This window comes from Gymnoscopelus braueri (genome assembly GCF_963280865.1).
Source record: "Gymnoscopelus braueri genome assembly, chromosome: 15".
NCBI classification, from domain to species: Eukaryota; Metazoa; Chordata; class Actinopteri; order Myctophiformes; family Myctophidae; genus Gymnoscopelus; species Gymnoscopelus braueri.
The window spans coordinates 7,086,739-7,110,138 of record NC_137620.1 but is presented as its reverse complement, the minus strand read 5'-3'; the positions used below and the strand labels follow the sequence as shown (position 1 = coordinate 7,110,138).

General features: G+C 41.2%; 1 protein-coding gene across 1 annotated transcript; it reads right to left on the bottom strand.

Annotated features, from left to right (window-relative positions):
- Positions 1-983: 983 nt before the first annotated feature.
- Positions 984-22,845, bottom strand: LOC308101689 (tetratricopeptide repeat protein 39B-like). Its single transcript, XM_080451135.1, has 18 exons — positions 22,815-22,845; positions 22,235-22,339; positions 21,090-21,221; positions 20,799-20,869; positions 20,632-20,699; positions 20,371-20,435; positions 19,855-19,960; positions 19,688-19,753; positions 17,904-18,012; positions 17,622-17,689; positions 14,599-14,658; positions 12,979-13,140; positions 11,570-11,661; positions 10,162-10,282; positions 8,800-8,911; positions 8,121-8,238; positions 7,527-7,643; positions 984-6,732 (listed from the first exon to the last, which is right to left on the bottom strand). Exons 2-18 carry the CDS (start codon positions 22,327-22,329, stop codon positions 6,636-6,638), a joined length of 1,659 nt encoding a protein of 552 aa, XP_080307261.1. The 5' UTR covers positions 22,330-22,339; positions 22,815-22,845; the 3' UTR covers positions 984-6,635.
- Between the last annotated feature and the right edge of the window lie 555 nt (positions 22,846-23,400).

Sequence of the window (23,400 nt, the reverse complement as noted above, 5' to 3'; positions counted from 1 at the left end):
GAATAAAAAAATACCAGAAGGACTTCGGGGTGCTGGCTATTATTTTCTTATAGTGAGTTTTCGTGAGCCGTGCACCTGGCAAATTGCATTTATATAGATTGAGTGTGCTCGTTTTTGTTTCTACTGTCTGTAACAGTATGGTCTTGACCTTCTCTACGTGTAGTCATGTCTTGAGATAAACTTGTGATTTGGCGCTATATAAATAAAACCGTCTCAACGCGACACACAGACACAGAGAGAGGGGAGAGAGAGACCGACAAACAGGAAGCCAGGCAGAAAGGTCAGACTGATGTACCAACAGACACTGAAAATAAGTATAAAAGTGTTGGAAGTTTTACATATAATCAGAATCATAATAGTAATAATCTCATCAGTCCTGACTCCTGATGCAAGTAGAAAGTACAATAAAAATTTGAGCCACAAATAAGGGTCAACTTAAGATATTTACATACATAAGGCCTACCGAGTTCATAATTAGGCAATACAAAAATAACGACTTAAAATGACTTAAAATTAGAAAAGTTCTCCATAACGGTTGAATAGTGTATTGACTGTACTTTGTAAAATATTGGCCTATTAATGTAGATTGTAAATGTCTAGCAGTCAAACCCATCTATATCTGCAATGCTCTGACTTTCTGCTGTTAAAATATGAAATTTCTTCCACTCCTGACATCACAAAAACATATTATTTACTGGATATTTTCAGAATGTTGTGGTGGGCGGTTTTAGCCGTTCAAACAACATTTTGTTACCTATTGTTGTTGAGAATGACAAAAATAATATAGGTAGATTGTAACTTAACATATCGCCTATAAAAGGTGATATATACGATGAGAGAATTATTAAAATGTATTTTGGACACATAGTTTTGCACGCGCGCACACATGTGCACGCACACGCACACGCACACACACACACACACACACACACACACACACACACACACACACGTGTGAAAGAAAATATCTTCTACCAATGAGGCTGAATTAATAAAGTTATTATATTTTCATGTTATTGCACACTTGAATGACAGCCTCCTACAAAGCATGTAGCCTATTATTGGGCCATTTTTTACCGTAAAGAATACAATATTGGTTGACCATTGTCTACCGCCGTAAAGCATATAATATTGGTCAACGATTGCCTACCGTAAAGCATAATAAGATTGGGTAAACATCTCCAACCATAAAGCATGTAATATTGGGCAAACATCTCTTGAACAGCATGTAATGTCAGGTAACTAATATATCTCCTACCATAAAGCATGTAATAAGGTCTCATATAAATAAATTATGAGAATAAACATGTTGAAAGATTACATTGCAAAATAAAAGCAAATAAAAAATGCATTTGTAAATACAGACAGATCCAGAGAGAGGCACTGGCAACCGACAGCGAAATATAATACATACATACATACATACATACATACATACATTTAGACAGAGACCAGAGCCTTACATCTACAGTAGTTGGGCCTGTGAGACGTTTGGAAATATTTCAAGTATTAACCCAATAAAACCGGGAAAGCATCCGTCTCATTTTAGATGTTTGCGTTGGCTATTCAAAAACAGCAGATATACAATAAGTAATGCTATTTTTGGCGTGAGAACTACCGATTTAGAAGGCATTTGTAGGCATTTGTAGAATCGGCCTCAGGGGTCTTAATGGGCTAAGTGATGGTTTTATGTCTTTTACGTGTGATTGGTTGCTAAGCGATGTGATCCCGCAGCCCGTGCTTGCTGTCCGGTAGAGACAGATCACATCTGTTAAGTGTCCTTGAGGCAGGCAGTGAGTTTATTGATGTTGCACACCAACGCCGCAATTACTGTAAATAACCAGGTCATGGCAACAATTCAATTGAAGGCGTGCCTGGTGATGCGGCCAGTCGGTGCACCGCGGACCATGTCATTACTGTCGGGGCAGAAACCTCCTATCTCCATATTCTAACTTTTTGTGTTTTTTCGTGAAATTAACGCCGTACTTGATCACACTAGCGTCACACAAAAGCATCAAAAGTAGCAGATCTACAAGCTCGAAACGCGATCTGCTACTTTTGCTACTTCTGAATCCTGAAAAGTGTTTTGGACACGTGAGGTTTGTAGGCCCCTGAGTTTGATCCCTAATCATTATGTCTCGCCTCTCTGTAAGAGTGTATCTGAAAGAGGGGTCTTTTCTCTCTGTCATGCACTGAAAATAGCCTATATCTACAAGCTCAGAACAATGCGTCGCACATTAGTGAGCTTGTAAGATCTCCTATAGTTCAGGTGCAGGACATGGTTGTACGATGGAAATATAAATCGTGCTTAACACTCTCCAAAAGAGCATTAGGTAATGCTTAATATTAAGAGTCATCACACAATAACCCTGGTTTTACGTTTAGCTAGTATTGTCTTCTGAGGTCAGGTCGGCATATTAGCGCGCACGTAAACACTCTCAGCGCACCCCCCCCCAACCTCTGAGTCATTATAAGAGTCAAATCAATGTATTTCCTTTTTTTTTAGCTCATTCATTACTCCCTCTGGGACTATTGGCTAATGTCCTGGCGACCTCACACTGGTCCACCTCTTTGAGACAAAAGGCTCTGGCTCTCGAATTCAGATTGGATTTAAATATCCGTTCGCTGTACTTAAGGACGTGTAAAAGTATGATCACTCCACAAACACTTATGAAGGCAATAATAACATAAAGGCCAGAATAATCATTAATCATTCATGAAGATAAGACACACTGAAACACACACACACATAATTTGGTCTTCTCATCAGTAAACTGATACATTCATTAAGACAGGCGGGACAGAGATGGTCATCTAACTGTTACATGTCAACAACCGTTAAGATTGCCATGTACTGTAGATCTCTTTATGTTTATTCTTTCTTTCCTATGATCCTTTTTTTTTTTCTTCTTCATTACGCTCGTTATTGATTTTCACCTCAGCTGCTCAAACACTGGAGCTTATGAAACATAGATCATTGCATTGCTGTTATGTTCCATCACTTGGCCTGAATATTTTGTGTGTGTAATACCATATCGTTTCTGACGGGTGGAAACCTCATTATGTCCAAAATTTTTACTTTTCAGATTTCAAATTCAAAAACAACAAAAGTAGCAGATCTACAAGCTCAAAAGGCGTCGCTTCGCGCCGCCTTTTGAGCTTGCGGATCTGCTACTAAACCAGGAGTCCTTGCTTTTTTCCCCCTACGGGTCTATCTTTGGCTATTGTGAGCATATAACAAAGCTGTGTCGGCTACACAGAGTGGAGACTCGTTGTGTTTGGATTGCAGGTGATGACTAGGTCTTTTTGAGTCCTGCGTTGAATAAAGCCGCAATATAGAAGCATTGGGAGTCCCATCTGTAGGGTTGTTCTGTTTCTAAACAAAGCTGTCTGTCTATGTTTATGATCGTGCCTAACCAGAGTCCTACATTCAAAATAGTTCAACAATAAACGATCTGTGGTCCATTGCATTAAGCATTTAAATTAATTTCCCCCTTTAAATACACTTAGGATTGACTGAGAATACATTTCTAGCTCCTTCAGTTTAACCTTAAGTGAAAAATGTTGCGGCAACAGGCCACACAGGGACCTTCACTGACATGTCAGTTCTTACTAGCACACCATTTTGTAGCTAGGGAGAATTGAAAAAAAGCAAAAACAAGTTATCTAACTGGTTCCAACACCGATTGTGTACTAAATGGAGAGACAATCATATTGTTGTCATTGGCTCCACACAAACAAGATGCACCACAACACATCATTGTTCTCCAAAGACAAACAGGAGGAACTACTGTCTTCAATTTAAATGTCACCGGTCATCACTAGGTGCTACATTTTCATGTGTACATGACGAACTGTATGAGAAACAGAACACATTCTATCATAACTTAATTAAGCCAGCGTAACTCTTCCACAATCTTGGAATGATTCAGAGAGAGTCTGTACTTCCAACCCGGTAAACATTGAGGAAGAAGAAGAGTTGAATCAAAAAGTATAATTTGGAATTTCAATTCTGCTCTGCTAGCAAAGCTATCTAGCTGTCTGCCAGTGCAGGTTAACAACTTAACATGATGGAGAAGAGTTAGCATAAATAGATGGAATGACCAGCAGAGGGATAGATAATGCCTGACGACACTGATTGCACTCTTTTTTTATATTGCTGCTCTATGCTCAATGTGTGCGACATTGCACGACAATATTGCTTAATGTGTATAAGCTTGTAGAGTTAAGTTATTGTGTGTGTGTGTGTGTGTGTGTGTGTGTGTGTGTGCGCGAGAGAGAGAGAGAGAGAGAGAGAGAGAGAGAGAGAGAGAGAGAGAGAGAGAGAGAGAGAGAGAGAGAGAGAGAGAGAGAGAGAGAGAGAGAGAGAGAGAGAGAGAGAGAGAGAGAGAGAGAGAGAGAGAGAGAGAAGGCTTTGCATGTTTTTGTGCATTATGAAAACAAAGGAAGGCATACGTATATATATATATTTCCTAGTACACTTTATACTTCTGTCTGTATATTATGTTTTCTAACACTCCTTCCTGTTTTAAATATAAATAACAGTCATTAGAGCTAAGCCAAAACACACCTAGTTCAACCAGTCCAACCAGTCCAGGAAGTACGTTATATCTTATCCAAATTTCAGAATAACAAACGGAAATCTCTTGAGGGAGAAACGGTGGAATCTCAGCTGATGAGATTTGATGATGAGATTTTCCAACAAATTCCACATTTTCAAAAGTAGCAGATCAACAAGCTCACACCGCTTCAAGATGCAACACATTGAGAACTTGCAGGTCCTTGACATGAAAAAGTTTGAGAACCACTGATTTAACTTCTTTTCATGTAGCAGTTGGGTGGGGTTCATTGTGTCAGCGCAGCCAGATAACGTTAAACAGTCATTACAAAATGACATTAAAACACGTTCCTTGATTGTCATAATTTAACTTGAATTAAAGGTACTTCCCTGACCCTTAAACCCCACCCGTCGACTATTCCAAGGACATTAAAACGAACCAAGCATTTGCCTATTATTACCCAAGTTGAGGTATTGTGAGGTCACCCGACCTCAGTAGCCGACTGGACAAAACTCCACTTCGTTTGAGGTCGGTTGTAATGCAGAACGGAGGGGCTGTGTCAGCCAGAACTGAGTTCTTAGACGCATCGTTTCAGAGAGTTGAAGCCAAACCGATATTCCACGTTGTGAAGGGAAAGCATTTCGCTTCGTAGATGCTGGTTGTCTGAGCAACCTAAAGAGTTACGTTCTGGTAAGTATATCAGCAAAGACATAAAACAATAATACAGGCGTACCTGGTTGGAACTAATGCCAGAATGACGTACTGTATATTTCACCTGTCTTGTCCCAAGTCTGTTAATAAAATAACGTAGCTTAGTCCGCTGACACAAGAGTCATTTCAGAAGGGTTGGGGTGTCAGTGAGTGGTGGAGTGGTTTTAAAGCAGCAGATTGCGGGTCAGTTCAGAGCTGTTAACATCTATTCATTTTAAGGTGTAGACTTTCACTTATAATCTGACCAGAATCTTTTGAGGACGGAATCAATTCTGAACACCACACCAACACGCTGCAAACTCCAAGGTCATGTTGTTGGTGTCGTTTCAGTTCAGAGATCACTGTCACATAATCATTTATTATTGATGGGAGTGATTCTTCTAGGCTGCAGTTGAAACTCCCCATGGTGGAGGCTGAGGTTTGTCTGCCGTCTCCTGGAAAAGTTATAATTTTTTATAAAGTGAATCATTTTCAAAATGATTGGAGGTGTCACGGATGAACCAGCGCAGATTCCAGGTGGATTTGAAGGTGTGGGTTCGGGTTGTAGCTGTAGTTTTTAGCGATGTCAGCCGGAGTGAAAAAACTGATTATTTTTGGTGACTGTTGACTGTTGAACAGTTTCTTGCAAAGGTTGGAGTCATTATATTGATATGTTGGAGGTCATGGACGGATCGCAGGCGATCTATCGGCGCCGTTTCACGACAGCATCTTGTTTAGACATATCGATGGATATTAAAGTTGTCTTCTCTAAACGTCATTCAGGAGTGTTTAACGCTGTGTCCATGGAGTACAGTATGTATGGACGCCATGGAAAATACTTTTGGTCGCACTGCACATACAGTACAAATGCACTAGTATTCAATATTAAAAGACATAAACATTTACTAACTTCTAGGACTTTATGGAGCATATCGTCTCTGTCGGGTGGAAACCTCATATGTCCAAAACTGTTACTTTTCAGGATTCAAATTCAAAAGTTGCAAAAGTAGCAAATCCGCAAGTTCCGCAAGTTCGATCCGCAAGTTCTAAACGCGTCGCTTCGCGCCGCGTTTCGAACTTGCGGATCTACTACTTTTGTGTGACACCGTAGTATGACCAAGTAGGGTGTTAATTTACGAAAACACACGAAAAGTTTGAAAATATGGAGATAAGAGGTTTCTGCCCAACAGCGACAATACGTTTAACAGGTAGATCTGTAAAATGAACGGAATTGGACATCGGAATGATGTGGTTCTGACGTTTGAATGGTTTCTCTCCACGGCAGGAGCCATTCTTCCAGGTGAGTGGAGGAGGAGACCTACTTAAAGGTTAACTGGTTTTCTGTAGGTTATGGTGTACTGGTTTTAACTGGTATCCGGTATAGGTTTATGGGGTGCTGGCCGGCGAATTTCTGAGGCTGTTAAGCGCTGCGTGGATCCTGAAGTGGAGCCTGGACTCCATGGAGTAATCTTTATAGTTCATCCTGAAGGAAAGCACACAGACAAGAAATCATTTGTCACTATTTATTACACTGCTTGGTTGAATGCTTGATGCTGATTGGTCAATCACTGAATTCAGCGGTGTGTTATTTCTGGATAATGACCGATGACCTCTATAACAGGCCTCTGTCTAATCAAAGACTCAGAGCACCTGCTGCGCTGCTTGTTTTTATGCTGTATCCAAAATGACAGCCATGTAAACGAACACACCATGTCATTTACAACTAAACGTTTTTGAAAACATTTGAAGCGAGAAATAGACAATGCAATGACCGAAAATGTTGACGTGCGCATGCCCAGCGCAACACTTATGGAATATTTTCATTGCCGTAAGCAAGGAAATACTTTGTTTCGTTGTTACTTTTGGGTCAATTTATTTATGTATTTATTAAGTAGCCATGCATGTAATAAGCGGCTACTTATTACACGGCTAGGCGTCGGTGCCTAATCATCCTGTCTGGATTTATTTCTCAATAATGTCCGGCGACCCGTCAATTATTCCCTTGCATAACCGTTATATAATGATACTTTGAAGTGCCTTTGTTTATATAATGTAAAATAAACCTGCCTTAACTTGCTAGTAATAATAGTAGTAGTCCAGTAGTAGTAGTACTAGTAATAGTGTTAGTAACAGTAATAGTAGTAGTTGTATAATAACACTGGACCACAATGGAAACAAGCCCCTGGGTCATCCTTTTAGCATCACCTTTGACTGTACTGCCTTTACTGTTAATAATCGTGTTAATAAAAAGTATTCAATCAATCATTCAATACTTACTTGGCGTTCTCTATGTAAGTGGCAGCCTTGATGACATCTCCCTGCTGTTTGTAGAGTAAACCCAACTCATACAGAGTGAAGGGAACCAGGTAATGATCGTACCTGATACGACGCTCACTACACGCACACACACACGCACACGCGCACACACACACACACACACACACACACACACACACACACACACACACACACACACACACACACACACACACACACACACACACACACACACACACACACACACACACACACACACACACACACACACACACACACACACACAGATAAGAGAGAGAGATAATAACCAATCTTATATTTTATCCACGTAAACCCCAGCATCCTAATCTAAGCTATTTTCAGCTAAAGCTTTCCCCAAAATAACAGAAAACAGAAAAGACACTATAGTATAGAGCCCAGAGGGACTCCGGTCAACCACATGGGCTTTAAGTGGTAAACCAATGAAGCACTTTTATTTTCTTTCAATTTTAGTTGTTAGAAACATTCAAACTTTAAATAGTTTGGAAAATGTGCGAAATATTTTGTTGACCTATAATGACATGCCCAAAACAGGAATGTGTGTGTGTTAGTTACCTGGACAGTACTTGTGTGAAACACAGCTCGGCCTGCAAGAGTCTCCCCAGATGTTTGAGACAGAGACCTTTCAACATCTGGACCAAACAGCTGTCATCTGCATGCACCTCTGATGGATCTGAGAGAGAGAGAGAGAGAGAGAGACCGAGACAGAGAGAGAGACAGATTATTGTTTGTTATGACATGTATTATCTTTGTATCACGTTATTAATGTTTTGGCAATATGAGAATGCTTGCTGTGAGAGAGAGGGAGAAACCACAGAGAGAGGCCATGGGAGCCAAGACAGAAACATGCCTTAAATGCTTACAGTGTTATGGTTGTTTTTATATTCTAGTGTCAAGGTTGTTTTAAATTGTACAGTGGCGTGGTTGTTTTCAATTCTTGCAGGGACATGGTTGTTTTAAATTCTACAGTGTTGGGGTTGTTTTTAATTCTTGCAGTGTCATATTGTGTTGAGGTGAATACCGTACATTGCACACATCAGATAAATATCAACAAATATGAACCTAATTGAGTGGTGTGACACTTTAGTTAACCTACTGTAGCTCTAGTAGTAGTAGTAGTGGTGGTAGTAGTTATCAGTAATAGTAGTATTATTAGTATTAGTGTTGGTACTATAGTGCTAATAGAGATAGTAGTACTTGTGGCATTAGTGGTAGTAGTAGTAATAGTACTAACTGGGGTCGTTGCGTAGCATTTCCTCAGCTTTCTCTATAGTGACGAGGAGAGCTTCAGTAGCATCTGCTCTCTTCCCAACGATGGAGAAACCATTCCATACATACATCATTTCCTACAGAGAGAGAGAGACACACACACACACACACACACACACACACACACACACACACACACACACACACACACACACACACACACACACACACACACACACACACACACACACACACACACAGAGAGAGAGAGAGAAACACAGAGAGAAACACAGAGAGAGAGAGAGAAAGAACATGGCGTCAAACATCAAACATGTGGGCATAAATTCAGATCTGATTCAAGAGAGTGATTCAAGGATGTCTACAACGAACCATAGTCTTGGAATAAGGATGCAGGGTCTGATCTTAAGGTTTTTTTTCCTACTTGCCATGCAGGGCAAGTACTTCTGACATCTACTTGCCCCATCTAAATGTCTACCTGCCCTGCCTATGGGGTAGCGTTGCCGGTGGTGTGGCACATACATTTCACCCACAATATACTTGTAACTAAACCATTGCCTTTTTTTTAATATAATTCTTATCCCACAATTTTTGTAACCCATTTTTTCACCCAGTGCCAATTGCCTAAGCTGTAATCCTGGGCACTACTCTCCCTCTGCCAGCCTGGGGAGAGCTCCGAACTGAGCTCATGCTTCCTTCAAAGCATGAGGAGTGAGCAGGCTGCTTCTTATCACCTGACAGGAGGGAGTTCCTTTCCCCTCCATCAGGATTACTGCATGTTTTCTTGAGGGTACCTACCCTAGGGGACATGGGGAGAACATGCAAACTCCACACAGAAAGGCCCTTTCTGAAAACCATTGCCTGTTGATTGTGTGTTAAACACTACAGGACATGAGTTTCTTCTTACATCAATCATTATATTTAACTGTAGATGAGAATTGGTTATTTATCTGTAGCATGGACAGGTCAAATCAATACGGCAGAAATAAGACTAGAGACATCATAAATCTGCAACTGTCCAGATTAGCACACTAATTTAGGTGGCAGCCTGGAGCCCTGTTTAGAGGTTGAGCAAAGGCAGACAGAGGCAGCCTGCTAGGAGAAATAGGAGAAAGAAAGGAAATGAGAACAAAAACAAAAGGAAACCCCAACCCCCTCCCCAACCAGGCAGGTCTAAACAGGTTTCTTTTGCCCGCAGTTTTTTTTCTACTTGCCTCAGGCAAATGTTGGACCCTGATTAGGCCTCCATAAGAAGAAATATACAGTATATATATATATATATATATATATATATATATATATATATATATATATATATATATATATATATATATACATATATATATACTCTGTATGTTTTGTATCTCACCAGTGCAGGTACGACCAGTTTAACAGGGTTGGCTGCGTTGTATCTTCTCGCCTTCCTGATGGCGAACTTCTCCGTAGGGATCGACTTCCCTGCCAAGCGCTGTTTCAATCCCTCGACCTGCCTACACACACACACACACAAACACACACAAACACACACACACACACACACACACACACACACACACACACACACACACACACACACACACACACACACACACACACACACACACACACACACACACACACACACACACAATTACTTGCATATCAAGACTATTAACACATCGACCGCCAGAGGTTAATCTCATAATGTACTCACCAGTGCCAAGGTGTTATTGTTGTTTTTTTGTTTTTTTCATGTCGCCATAGATCTTGTTAAAATCCTTAAGATTGAGCCGTACACGGTCTGTTTACTTCGGCGACATCTCACTGTATCTCCCAGTGAAAACCACGTGTCAAACGGGGCATCCGTGTTGTAGTTAGAGCGGATTACGTTAAACAGTGATATGCGAGGAGAAAAAACTACAGGAAGAGAATTGAGTTTCAGTTTCGTCTGTAGAACGAGGGCGGACGTGATCGTCAAAACCGGATCCCAAATAATTCTGTTTCCGGTCATCAAACCGGAAACGGAAGTGGATCAAAAAAAATCCGAAAGTGCACCCAGAAATGTTTTGCGCGAAAAGACCGTGGACCGTAGGGCTACGGTCTCGGCGCTTAACAGTTGGATTTAACGGACCGTAGGACTACGTTCTTGGCGGTTAATGTGTTAAGTTGGTATCTACAGTACTAAGGTCTAAACAACTACATTTCTGTAACAAACCACACTTCAAACACAGCTAAAATGTTCATTCCAACCTATTTAAACGTGCCTCATACCAAATTCACACCAGCAGTGACAGCGATTTGTTCCTCAACCCCCATTTCATCCCCTCATCCCCAGGTCACCTATTTCAGTGGTTCTCAAATAAATTCATGTCAAGGACCCCCAACGAAAACAAAATAAAAACTAAGCTATGATGACTAAAACTATGACTAAATATATTGACAATTTCATCAACAAATAAAAACTAGACTAAAATGTTAGCGAGGGACGAGTGGAGAGAGGGACGAGTGGAGATCCATTACAGTGCAGCTAACTGAAAATCTGCCATCTGCCACCAAAAATATTTTTTGTCGACTAAATCAACTGTAGATTTAGTCGACTAAAATCTTATGGTATTTAGTCAACCAAAACGAGTCTAAAAGTTAAACATTTCAGGCGACTTAAATATGACTAAAACTAAACAGAACTTTATTCAAAAGACTATGACTAAAAGACGAAATAAATATTTGCTGTCAAAATCAACACTGATCCAGAGTTACCTGAACACAACTGTACCGCTCTGGGTCCAGGGTCAGTTTACCTGAATAGTTCCACCAGGTTCTCTCCGGTTTCCGCCACTTCCTCTTCTGACATCATGCTGAGGATAGCTGCCTTCTGGTACACATAGATCGCCTGGATGCACACACAGACACAGAGACAGACAGACAGGTTAGACCACTGTTTCTTAAACAGTGCGCCGGGAGTCTCTGGATCCATGTTTGGGTCACGGACCAATTAAAAAACCCTTGCAACATTTTTCAAAAGCATTTCATAAATAAAACCAGAAAATCAAATAGTAATGAAAATAGCAGATCTACAAGCTCAGAACGTGGCGGCTGATCTCGTAGCTCTGCTATTTTCACTAGTTTGGGTCCCAGGCAAACATCTAATTTCTCTTTAGGGTCTTGAGCTAAAAGGTTTGTGAACAACTGTGTTTAGACACAGAGACAGGGAGACACAGAGACAGACAAACAGAGACAGGACCACAGGTGGAGACAGAGACAGATAAACAGAGAAGGGAGTGTACTGTATATGAAGGTATATCATTATAGTATTATATTTTGTCTATATTCTTAAAAGCCACATCAATAGCAATGTCAGCCTATTATTGCGAACGCGGGAGGAGGCGCGGCGAAGCCGCGCCTCCGACCAAGTGGAGCTTACTATGTAACCCTGCTTGGGTTGTGTCTCTGTGTCTCTGTGTCTCTGTGTCTCTGTGTGCACTGTGTCTCTGTCTGTGTCTCTGTGTCTCTGTGTGCACTGCCTTTGTGCAGCTCCTCTGAGATAAGTAAATGTCCAATATAGACGTACCATACATCAAATGAAAGGTCTTTGAAAACTGAACACACCTGTCAAGGTTGCGTTTAAGCCCGCCCCTTCCCCCGGAAGCCACGCCCCGGAGAAGGCTCCTAAAAACTCCCCATTGAAACCCCATGTTAAATGAAAAGTGCCCGAATCGCTCCGAAACTTTTTCTATCCCCCCTAAGTGGGGGTCTACGAACAAATACTTCGGGCTCGGATTTTGGCTCCGCCCCCCGGAAGTGGGTGAAACAGGCACTTCAAACACTTTGTTGAATTGTTAAAAAACATTCCAAGTTTTTTTTTTGTGAATTTGTATTTTTCTAAGATGCTCCTTTTAACGCAGATTTAAAAAAAAAAAATAAAAAAAAAATTATTGGTTACTTTTTTTTAAATATTTTTTTTCATTCTTTTTTTTCTTTTTTTGCGTTCGCTTACCGCGTTCGCGCGTCTTACTTGTTATAATCTTAAAACTACAGCTAGAATTAGAGGATGATCCGACGAGGATCCAAACAAGACTTGCCCAAAATAGAAACGCTAAAGTGAAAGTGGCTAAGTTGTGTGTGTGTGTGTGTGTGTGCGTGTGCGTGTGCGTGTGCGTGTGTGTGTGTGTGTGTGTGTGTGTGTGCGTGCGTGCGTGCGTGCGTATACCTTGGACCACCTGCTCTCCTTACACAGTAAGTCAGCAAAGCGATAGGCCTCCATCCAGTTCTGCTGGTAGGAATGACACCACATCAACTCCCAGTAACACAGATGGTGGATCTGTACCCACTCCTGCTGGGAACCAATGCACTCCTCGTACCGGGACCTGGCCTGCATTCATAAAACATATCAATTAGACATTAGATTAATAAACTCATACTCTACTCATAATCTGGACCTGGCCTGCATTCATAAAACATATCAATTAGACATTAGATTAATAAACTCATACTCTACTCATAATCTGGACCTGGCCTGTATTTATAAAGCATATCAATTAAAAACAATAGATTAATAAACTCATACACTACTCATGTCTGGACCTGGCCTGCATTTATAAAGCATATCAATTAAACATAATTCATGTCATTATATTATTAAACTCATACACGACCTGACCTGGATTCATAAAGCATATTAATTAAACATATTAACGGGGTAGTTCACCCCAAAGATAACTTATTTTCTATCAAATTAAATTTACTACATAAAGGCAAATATTGTACTTTCACTCCACCACAATTATTTGAAAACTTTAGTTACTAGTTACTTTGTAGATTTTGATTATTATTACAAAACACGCATTAACCACTTCAGCCCTACTCACTTTGGCGAGTGAGTAAGGCTGTGATGCGCCGCGTTGTGAGCTTGTAGATTTTATACATTTGAAAACTTGTGAAATGGGACATAATGCATAATGAGTACTTTTACTTTTGGTACTTTAAGTATATTTTGATGCCAATACTCTTGCACTTTTACTCAAGTAAATGTTTAATATTGAACTTGTAACAGACTATTTCTACAATGTGGTATTGATACTTTTACTTAAGTAAAACATTCTTCCACCACTGTGAAAGGTTCACCGCAAGGTATCCTGGAATCCGTTAACAGAGGCTCCACGGAAATCCAAAAAAGCAATCATGGGGAATGGCGACATCTGTGGTGCTCATCCTGTTTGTGTTTTTATGGCTGTAAGAGGCTAGCCATCTATATGAGGGTCTGTCTGTCTGTCTGTCTGTCTGTCTGTCTGTGTGTGTCTTTTTTTTCTGTCCGGAACGCAAACCGCAGCAGTGCCAGATTCATTGTGCACACTGCCAGTAGGCTATACAAACATGTTTCATTATGTCTCTGCTGTGGGGCAGAAACCAGCTAACTCCAAAATGTTAATTTTTCAGGAAATGAAAAGGAGTTTTAGCAGAAAGTTTGAGGATCCAATGGAGTTAGCTGGTTTTGTCCGAAGCGCCTTTTAACACTTTTCATCGGTTCAATATTGTTTTAATCAACACACAGACGTAAAGGGTGTTCAATGGCACTGATTTATGGAAGAAAATGCAAAAGCGGAAACATGGAGTTAGCTGGTTTCTGCCCGACAGCAACGATATTTCTTCCATAAATATATTGTCATGGTCACTATTGTTCAGAGCCGTTATTCTCCATTGCCTTCATGAAGTTCTTTTGTGAGCATTGAGTCATATCAAGTTGAATCAAATTTGTGAGTTGAGAATAAAGCTCTTTCTATTAAATCTGACACTCTAAACAATGAGCATGAGCAAACGCTGTGTCACTGACCTTCTCAAAGTCTCCTTTGAGCGCTGAAATGCGAGCGGAGTAGAAGAGGATAATGGAGCCCTGAAAGCACACGTGCACACACACACACACACACACACACACACACACACACACACACACACACACACACACACACACACACACACACACACACACACACACACACACACACACACACACACACACACACACACACAATACATTACAGTCAATCTTCTGATATGGTTAGGCGGAGATCTGATTTTTGCACCAGCTATCTTCACCACCAATCACAGCTCCGCATTTCCTACCCTTCCTTCTCATTGGCTGTGACTTCATTTAAGCTTGTAGGGGTATATACTAGTAACTAGGGGGTTTCACCAAATAGTCGACTAGTAAACGATCATAACCATTAGTCGACACTGTGCGTCATTGTAGGTTAATTGTTTTCTTCTCCCCTTTTTAAGCACTTAAACCCTATATACTTCATTAACAGGGATCCCCCAGGGGTCTCTACTTGGCCCCCTCCTTGCTTGCTTGTAGATCTGCTATTTTCGTCGAATGTTCTCCTATTTCCGCCGAATGTTCGCCTATGATGGTTCATGGGGTTAAAATAAAACAGAAGCAATGTATCTACACCAGATATGCAACAGGGGGCGTTGTTGTTGGGTAATCTTTTTCAGTCACTCTTTTTTACCCTTTTTTTCTCCCCAATTCAGTCACTATGCTACTTACTGTAATTCCTCCCCACACACATTTCTGTGTGCCGTCAGTGAGGAGCCCCCACCGGGAGGAAGTAGTATCCGTCCTAATCCTCCCGCCTTAACACTCCCTGCTGGCAGGTGCCGTCTCAGCCCGTAGGAGTACATGAAGTGAGAATTATCACCCTCTCGGCTTCCCTCCTTGCGTGTCACTCCCTGACTCTCTCTCTCCCGTTCCCTGTTAATCTCCACTGTACCATTAACCCATTAAGACCTGGAACGCATCTGTGTCACTTTAAGATTTATTTGGATATTGAAAAATAGCAGATATACAAGCTCATAGCGCGGCACTTGTAGATCTGCTATTTAAAAAAAAAAAAAAACTGTTAGGATTTAGAAAAGAAATGTAAGAATCGCCTCAGGTCTTAATGGGTTAAAATAAACGAGTGGAGGGAGCAGCTGCTGCTGTACACTGTATTGCCTTGTAGTGCTTGGTACAATATTGGCCAATAAATGAACATTGTAAATGTCTAGCATTTAAAATCCGATCTATGTGCAATGCTCTCTGGAGGCCTCTCCACTGTGAAAGGTTAAGTGTATATTGATCATGACATAAGTATCCTATTTTGTTTATAGGGAGTTTGGTCGAGTTTACCAGGCTGGACCTCTTCCACTCCTGACATCACAAAACTGCTCAACTGAATGTTTAGCTGTTCAAACAAACACCCTTTTTTTCTAACATTTATAAAACCAAATGTATTGTTTATGAGAATGTTGAATTATAACATAAGCATTAGGGGTGTGCCGATATATCGTCCCGCGATATATCGCGATACGTTTTCGTGACGATATGTATCGTTTTGAGAAAAAAAAAATCGTTTACATTTTATTTATTTTTGTATTTATTTTTACAATAATAATAATCAGGCATGCAAACAGCCCCGAGGTGAAAAGTGACAACATGTTTTTTTTTCGGGTCAGGTGTCACACTATTGCCCTATTTGGATTCAAAACGGCTATTGTAGCTGAAAAGCTACAAGTTCGCATATCTGAATAATGCAAAAACAGAATTATTTGTTTGCATTTGCTTTTTTTCTCCCCCATATATTTTTCATAATACAAAAAGTGCGTATCGTATCGAAATCGTATCGAAGTTGTGAGCCAAATATCGTATCGTTTGGTGAAATTAGTGTCGGCACACCCCTAATAAGCATGCCTACTGTTTTTTTCCACATTATTTGAATAGCCACCATTTAAAATTATATCTGTTGCCCATAGGTTAATAATCTGAAGTGTTGTTATGACAGCTCGTTGCCCTGTCAACACATTAATGACTTCAATGAAATTCAATAAACCATTACATTGGCAAACCTTATGCAACCTTTGGGTATTTGTAACAGTAACAGTATGTAGGGGTTATATGTCATTATATAACGGTACACAGGTATAACGGTACACAGCATATGGTTAATAAGGGTATGTGTAGGGCTGTCAGGCGTCTAACACGCACGCGCGACCCATCGCCGCTTCGCGGACCCAATTGGAACACACACACACACACACACACACGTGCGCCCACACACACAGACCCGTCGCTCCCACAACCATGGGAAGTTGATGTTTAAGCTGTTTGAGCTAAGCTATGTGTGCTAATAACACAACCTGGATTAGAACATTGCGCGCGTGAATCTGTGTGCTAGTGCTATGAAGATGATATCTAAAGTACCCACCAAAGTGTGTGTGTGTGGACACGGGCCGTAAATGAAAGTCCTTTCTAAGTTTGCAGCGTTCTCTGTCTGGCAGTGGCCGGCACTCGGCAGCGTGCAGTAATTCCACACATGCGCAGTTTGATCATCCCATAGCTTGCGGGGCTGTAACCACGGTGATGATAGATCCCACAGCCCGAACTCCGAATCTCCGGTGTTTACATAAAAACGCTAATAAACAGCTTGCATTTTGGGAAAGTGAAAAACGGGTGTCGTCATTTTGTACATATGCTAATGGTCATATGCCCGTGCAAATTCAGATCAATTGCTCCAGCCACTGAGGAACACTGGGCACAACAGACAGGTTTTGATACGTTATACTCTACAAGTAAGTTATTAAATATGTATGGTTATTTGTCGTATCTGCCCTGTGCACCTTTTGTTTACGAAGCCTAAAAGCCAAACAGAAATGGCATTTCTGTTCATAATGGTCCAGTGTTCAACAACAGAAACACAATTAAATCGTTAATCTCAATTATTTGAGCGACTTAATCGTCAAGTAAAATGTAATAATCGTGACAGCCCTTGGTATGTGTGGTTATATATGGTTTTATAGGAGAATGGTTATGTAACTCACGTTGGGGTATTTCTGTTGGTACGGCTCCAGTAAAGCTTCAGCTTCCACCAGATCACCTTCCCCTGTACCTGGAGAGAAAAACAAACAATCGAACATAACAATTAGAAACATCAACTAATAATTATAGTATGTGTGTGTGTGTGTGTGTGTGTGTGTGTGTGTGTGTGTGTGTGTGTGTGTGTGTGTGTGTGTGTGTGTGTGTGTGTGTGTGTGTGTGTGTGTGTGTGTGTGTGTGTGTGTGTGTGTGTGTGTGTGTGTGTGTGTGTGTGTGTGTGTGTTTACCCAGTATCAATGTAATATAGGTGTGGTAGAACAGCAGTGTCAGAGCACACAGGATGGCCCGCAGACTGCCACTAGATGCTCCTTCTTTGAGCTGAGACAGACCGAAATCCTACACAAACACACCACGCGCGCACACACACACACACACACACACACACACACACACACACACATCCAGTAGTTAGTAGAATAGACTATAGTAACAAAACAGTGCAACCAATGTCTTATACCAGGGGAGAGAGACACATACCGAGAGAGATATAGAGAGAGACAGAGAAATAAGCCCTCATTTATCGAACTCGCATCGACCAAAACATCTAAGTACATTCATGTCAACACACTTAGTCTGATAACCTGACAGCCATCAAAACGTACTGAATGCATGCACTTATTCACTTAAAGGTAGGGTAAGTGATATTTTTGGATATTATTATTTTTTGGTTAAAAAGGTTAAAGTACGGTACTATATTCTGATAGTAATCATTGCTACAGAGTGTGTGTTCGGTCACAAGGGTCTCTCCAGCTCTTTACTAAACATAATATAGTACATTTTCAGGTAGGTGACAACATTTCAGCCAATCCGGAGAGAGCACTGAACATGCATTTTCTGTTTAATAAAGAGCTGGAGACACATAGAGCTATTTAACACTTAAAAGGGTATTTCTGAATTGTTTGCAATTAGTAAGGTTTGGTGACAATTCCAAGCAATTCAAAACAATGTTATAGGTAAGATGCTTCATCAGTCACCTATTTAAACAAGAGCTTTCACAGTCATTCAGATTTCGACAATGGCAGATCTTGCTCTATTAAAAACTCTGCGTACTTAAGACAAAAGAGGATTTCCTGGACCACTGGCATCTTTGCATAGAGAATGACGTCTCCCAAGTTGGAGGTATGCCACCATTTGGAACCTTTCTTGTGTGATTCATGTGAGAAAGATTATCCCCTTGCGGAATACCTGGCAATCCTACTGGCAAAACACTGCCAAATACGCACAGGCCCAAGGTGGAGCGCTGCGTGGTCGGGCTGCTTGGCTCAGCGGGGGTGGGGTTGGACTCTGTACACCAGGTAAAGTGTCAGACATTATTTGGGCCTGTGTGGTTCTGCACATTACTGAAATAATGGGGTGCCAGTGGATTTTCCGATGCAGCCACGGGGGCATCGGACAGCAAGGCTCCAATCGGGGACTGTATGACGGAGAGAGAGGACGGGAATTCAGCTGTTTCTTCGGATTGGATAAAATTGGTGTCCCGTCCTGAAAATGCATTTTCTGTTTGCTGTAGTGCTGGAGAGACTCCTGTTACTGAAAAAACACTCTAGTCTATCGGAATGATTGCTGTTAGAATATAGAGCTATTTAACACTTTAAGGTATCACAAAAAAACAACAAAAAGGTATCACTTACTGCAACGACACTTTTAAAAATATCTATGTCAAGGTTTCTATGTCATTTTGGCCATATTTCACTTCTTCATGTTGTAAATTCGAGGGGTGAAAGGCTTCTGAAACAAGAGTATTTAAGGCCATGATATTTAACGGATAATTTTCAGCCACTACATTTATCAACACCCGACCATTCGTACGCTGTGATTGGCGGGATACGACCGTTTCTTAAATCACATGTGAAACCTGCCGTGAGAGTATTCCTGCGGCTGTATCTGCACTGGTTTCTATGTTGGACTGGTGGATGAGGGCCAGACAGACAGACAGACAGACAGACAGACAGACAGACAGACAGACAGACACAGACACAGACAGACAGACAGACAGAGAAAGAGTACTGACCCTGTTCCCTGAGAATCCAATGAACTCCAACAACCTCAATATTCTCTGAGGAAGCAGAGATAGCATCTGAGAGAGCGAGAGAGAGAGAGAGAGGTATTGGAACACAGTTTTGGGGGTCACTCCACCCTGCTGGTATGCCACGGATGATAAAACAAACATCTCCTCACCAGGTTGAACGAGCCAATGCCCAGCTTGACTCCGCCTTCAAACTGTCTGAACGCATCAGAGCTGCCGGCTTGATCCTGAGTGGCATTCATGGTGTTCTGACATTCCCTATTGGATGACAGAACAGGAAATGATGTCACAATCACCGTTTACCCAAACAATTGCGTGACCCATTTCCTGGTCACGCAACAATTTTTATGGGTTGCGAATAAATATCCTCTTTTTTATATATATATATATATATATATATTTTTATATATATATATATATTTTTTTTATATATATATATATTTTTTTTTTATATATATATATATATATATCGATATTTTTTATATCTATTAAAACAATAAAAGTTTCGAAAAAAAATGTCTTACTCTTTCCAAAAATAAAACCAAAACTCAAAATACATTTTCTAAAATGTTCAAAAGTGATGAAAATAGCCAAACTGCAATCTTAAAACGGGTCGCTTGCATTGCAATGCGTGTGCATGTGCGTGCGCGTGTGTGTGTTTGTCTCACTTGTAGATCTGATAGCTTGTTCGGATCTTAATTCCTCCTTTGATGAAACTGATCATGTTTTCATCCTGAAATGAACACAAAGATCAATACAGTTCAGATCAATATAGACAGACAGAAATAAACGCACACAGACACACACACACACACACACACACACACACACACACACACACACACACACACACACACACACACACACACACACACACACACACACACACACACACACACACACACACAAACAGATAGAAAAAGACAAACCTGCACAAATGTTAGCGTAGCTTTTTGCAGCAAACACTCTGCGTAGCAGATGTCTGCATGCATCTCTTCTGTAAAATAACACACATAAAACTCACATTATAGGATATAATACATATCATAAATAGTGTGTGTGTGTGTGTGTGTGTGTGTGTGTGTGTGGTACATACCTTCCTGCCGGCTGGTCTGTTTGGAAACAAGACTGGACAGAGAACCAACCATGGAGTTTCTCTTTCTGAACCTGTAAACACACACACACACACACACACACGCACACGCACACGCACGCACGCACGCACGCACGCACGCACGCACGCACGCACGCACGCACGCACGCACGCACGCACGCACGCACGCACGCACGCACACACACACACAGAAATGCAGTTCAGTGTCTGTTGGGTTTCACTTAAAATGTTATGACTGAAATACGTTTCTATTTCAACCACACACACACTGACTTCTGACATGTGTTTAGAGCATCTTTGATGGTCATCATGGCGACCTGGATGTCTCGGTGTTCAAATGTCATGGCGGCCTGCATGACCAGGATACTGCTGTACCCCAACGCATGGTACATGCTGTCCCTCCACCTGTGCCAACACACACACACACACACACACACACACACACACACACACACACACACACACACACACACACACACACACACACACACACACACACACACACACACACACACACACACACACACACACACACACACACTGCCTAGTTAACTAACATCTGTATTACTGTAGTACTGTATGAGTGTGTTACTATGTTTTCAGATACTGTATAAAAGTGGTTGATTATATTTGAGTTTATTTGATAAATTGAATATACGATTCACCAAGGTGCATACCGGTAGTATAATAGAATGATCAGAATAGTGCAAAAGAAAAGTCAGGATGACTATTCCATTGCGGTCCCAGAATTCTCAAAGTGGGGTCCAAGGGTTCCTTGAGGGGGCCTTCCAAAAAGGACCCCCTTACAAGTCTGTAACTGTGAGAGTTAACACATCGCGTGCCAATCGCGTAGTTCTACGTGAACCTAAATAATTGCGCAGCGTGCCAGTCGCGTAGTTCTACGCGAAGTGGTCTTTTTTTCTTTCTTTTTTTCTCGCAGTGACAGATTTCATTGTAGCACACCGGAAACGGAAATTAATGTCAATCGAAGATTTTCGTTCCCATCCGCCGCCGCTCTAAAGCTTCCACTAATCCGCCATTATCTCGGTGTTGTTTTTCTCCGCGCTGAACGCTGTTTAATAGAAACTGCGACTACTACTGCAAAATGGAAGATCGCCGATTGAAAATTTCTTCTCTGGGCCACTCACACAGCTACCCTGTGTGTCTACAAACAGTTGAACGCGCAATATTAAGGTATTTAGCGAGGTCTGTGGCGAGGTGAAAAAAACAAAAAAACAACAATAAATCGCTGGCACTGGTGAGTACATTATGATATTAAACTCTGGCATGGAATGTGTTAATACCCTACTTGATCATACTACAGCGTCAAACAAAAGCATCAAAAGCAGCCGATCCGCTTGTGAATCGGCTGCTTTTGTATACAGTCGTTACCATGGTTTCGGATAAACAAACGTTACCATGGTTTCAGCAGGTCCAGGGCTTCGGAGAACTTGTTGTTGAGGACCAGATTGAGAGCACACTGGGTCTCCTGAATGGCCGACTGTAGATCCATCTTACACGACCTGCACATACACAGACACACGCACATGCACACACACGCACACGCATACACACACACAGGAGAAATGAGATTCAGCCGCACTAGGGGGGCGGGGCAGCTAAAAATAGGAAGAGAGAGATGGGGAGTGACGCTCAGTGTTGGCAGCTGTGATAAACTGTCTTTGTGTGACCTTAGACACAAACACACACGCACGCCCACACACAATCTCTCTCTCTCTCTCTCTCTCTAATCACACACCCTGCTATATATTTATCTCAGTTCCTCGGAGGGAAGAGAAATTAAGAGAAGGGGTGTGTGTGTGTGTGTGTGTGCGTGCGTGCGTGCGTGCGTGCGTGCGTGCGTGCGTGCGTGCGTGCGTGCGTGCGTGCGTGCGTGCGTGCGTGCGTGCGTGCGTGCGTGCGTGCGTGCGTGCGTGCGTGCGTGCGTGCGCGTGCGTGCATGCATACATCCGTTTCTGTGCGTGCATGTGTACTCACACAGGTATCCTGTCAAAGGCATCTTCAAAGCAGTCCTGTAAAACAGAAACATATGTTTTAACATACACACGATTTGGAAGTGGGAGAGGAAACAGATGTTTTGAAGAACCATTCCAACACTAATACATGTCATTGCTTACTCATTGCCAAATATAACCTAAGCAGCATCTTCCTGTTAGAAGCTTCATGTCAAGATTTTCAGTTTGTTTACCTAACGAATTACTTTAATAATGTGTAGTTAATAAGTCAAGGACATTTGAATCTTTATGCTTGGTAAACATTAAGATGCCTGCAGATATCCGTTTCCGTTCAGATAACTTGTAACTATAAATGTGTATTTTATTTATACCTAAATGAATGATTGTCTAAATGAATCACATAACCAAATTAAACGATTATGAAAATCTTAGTCCTAATTAAAATGCTAAAATATATTTAACACATTTGACAAAGTGTATTTAGTGTTGGATTACTTCTATCAAGCAAGTTTCAAGGTTCTGCAGTTGATTTAAAAAATCAATCAAAAAATGTAATGATCAAAGAATCAAAGAAATTCCATTGATAAATAAATAAAAACGAAGTGTTG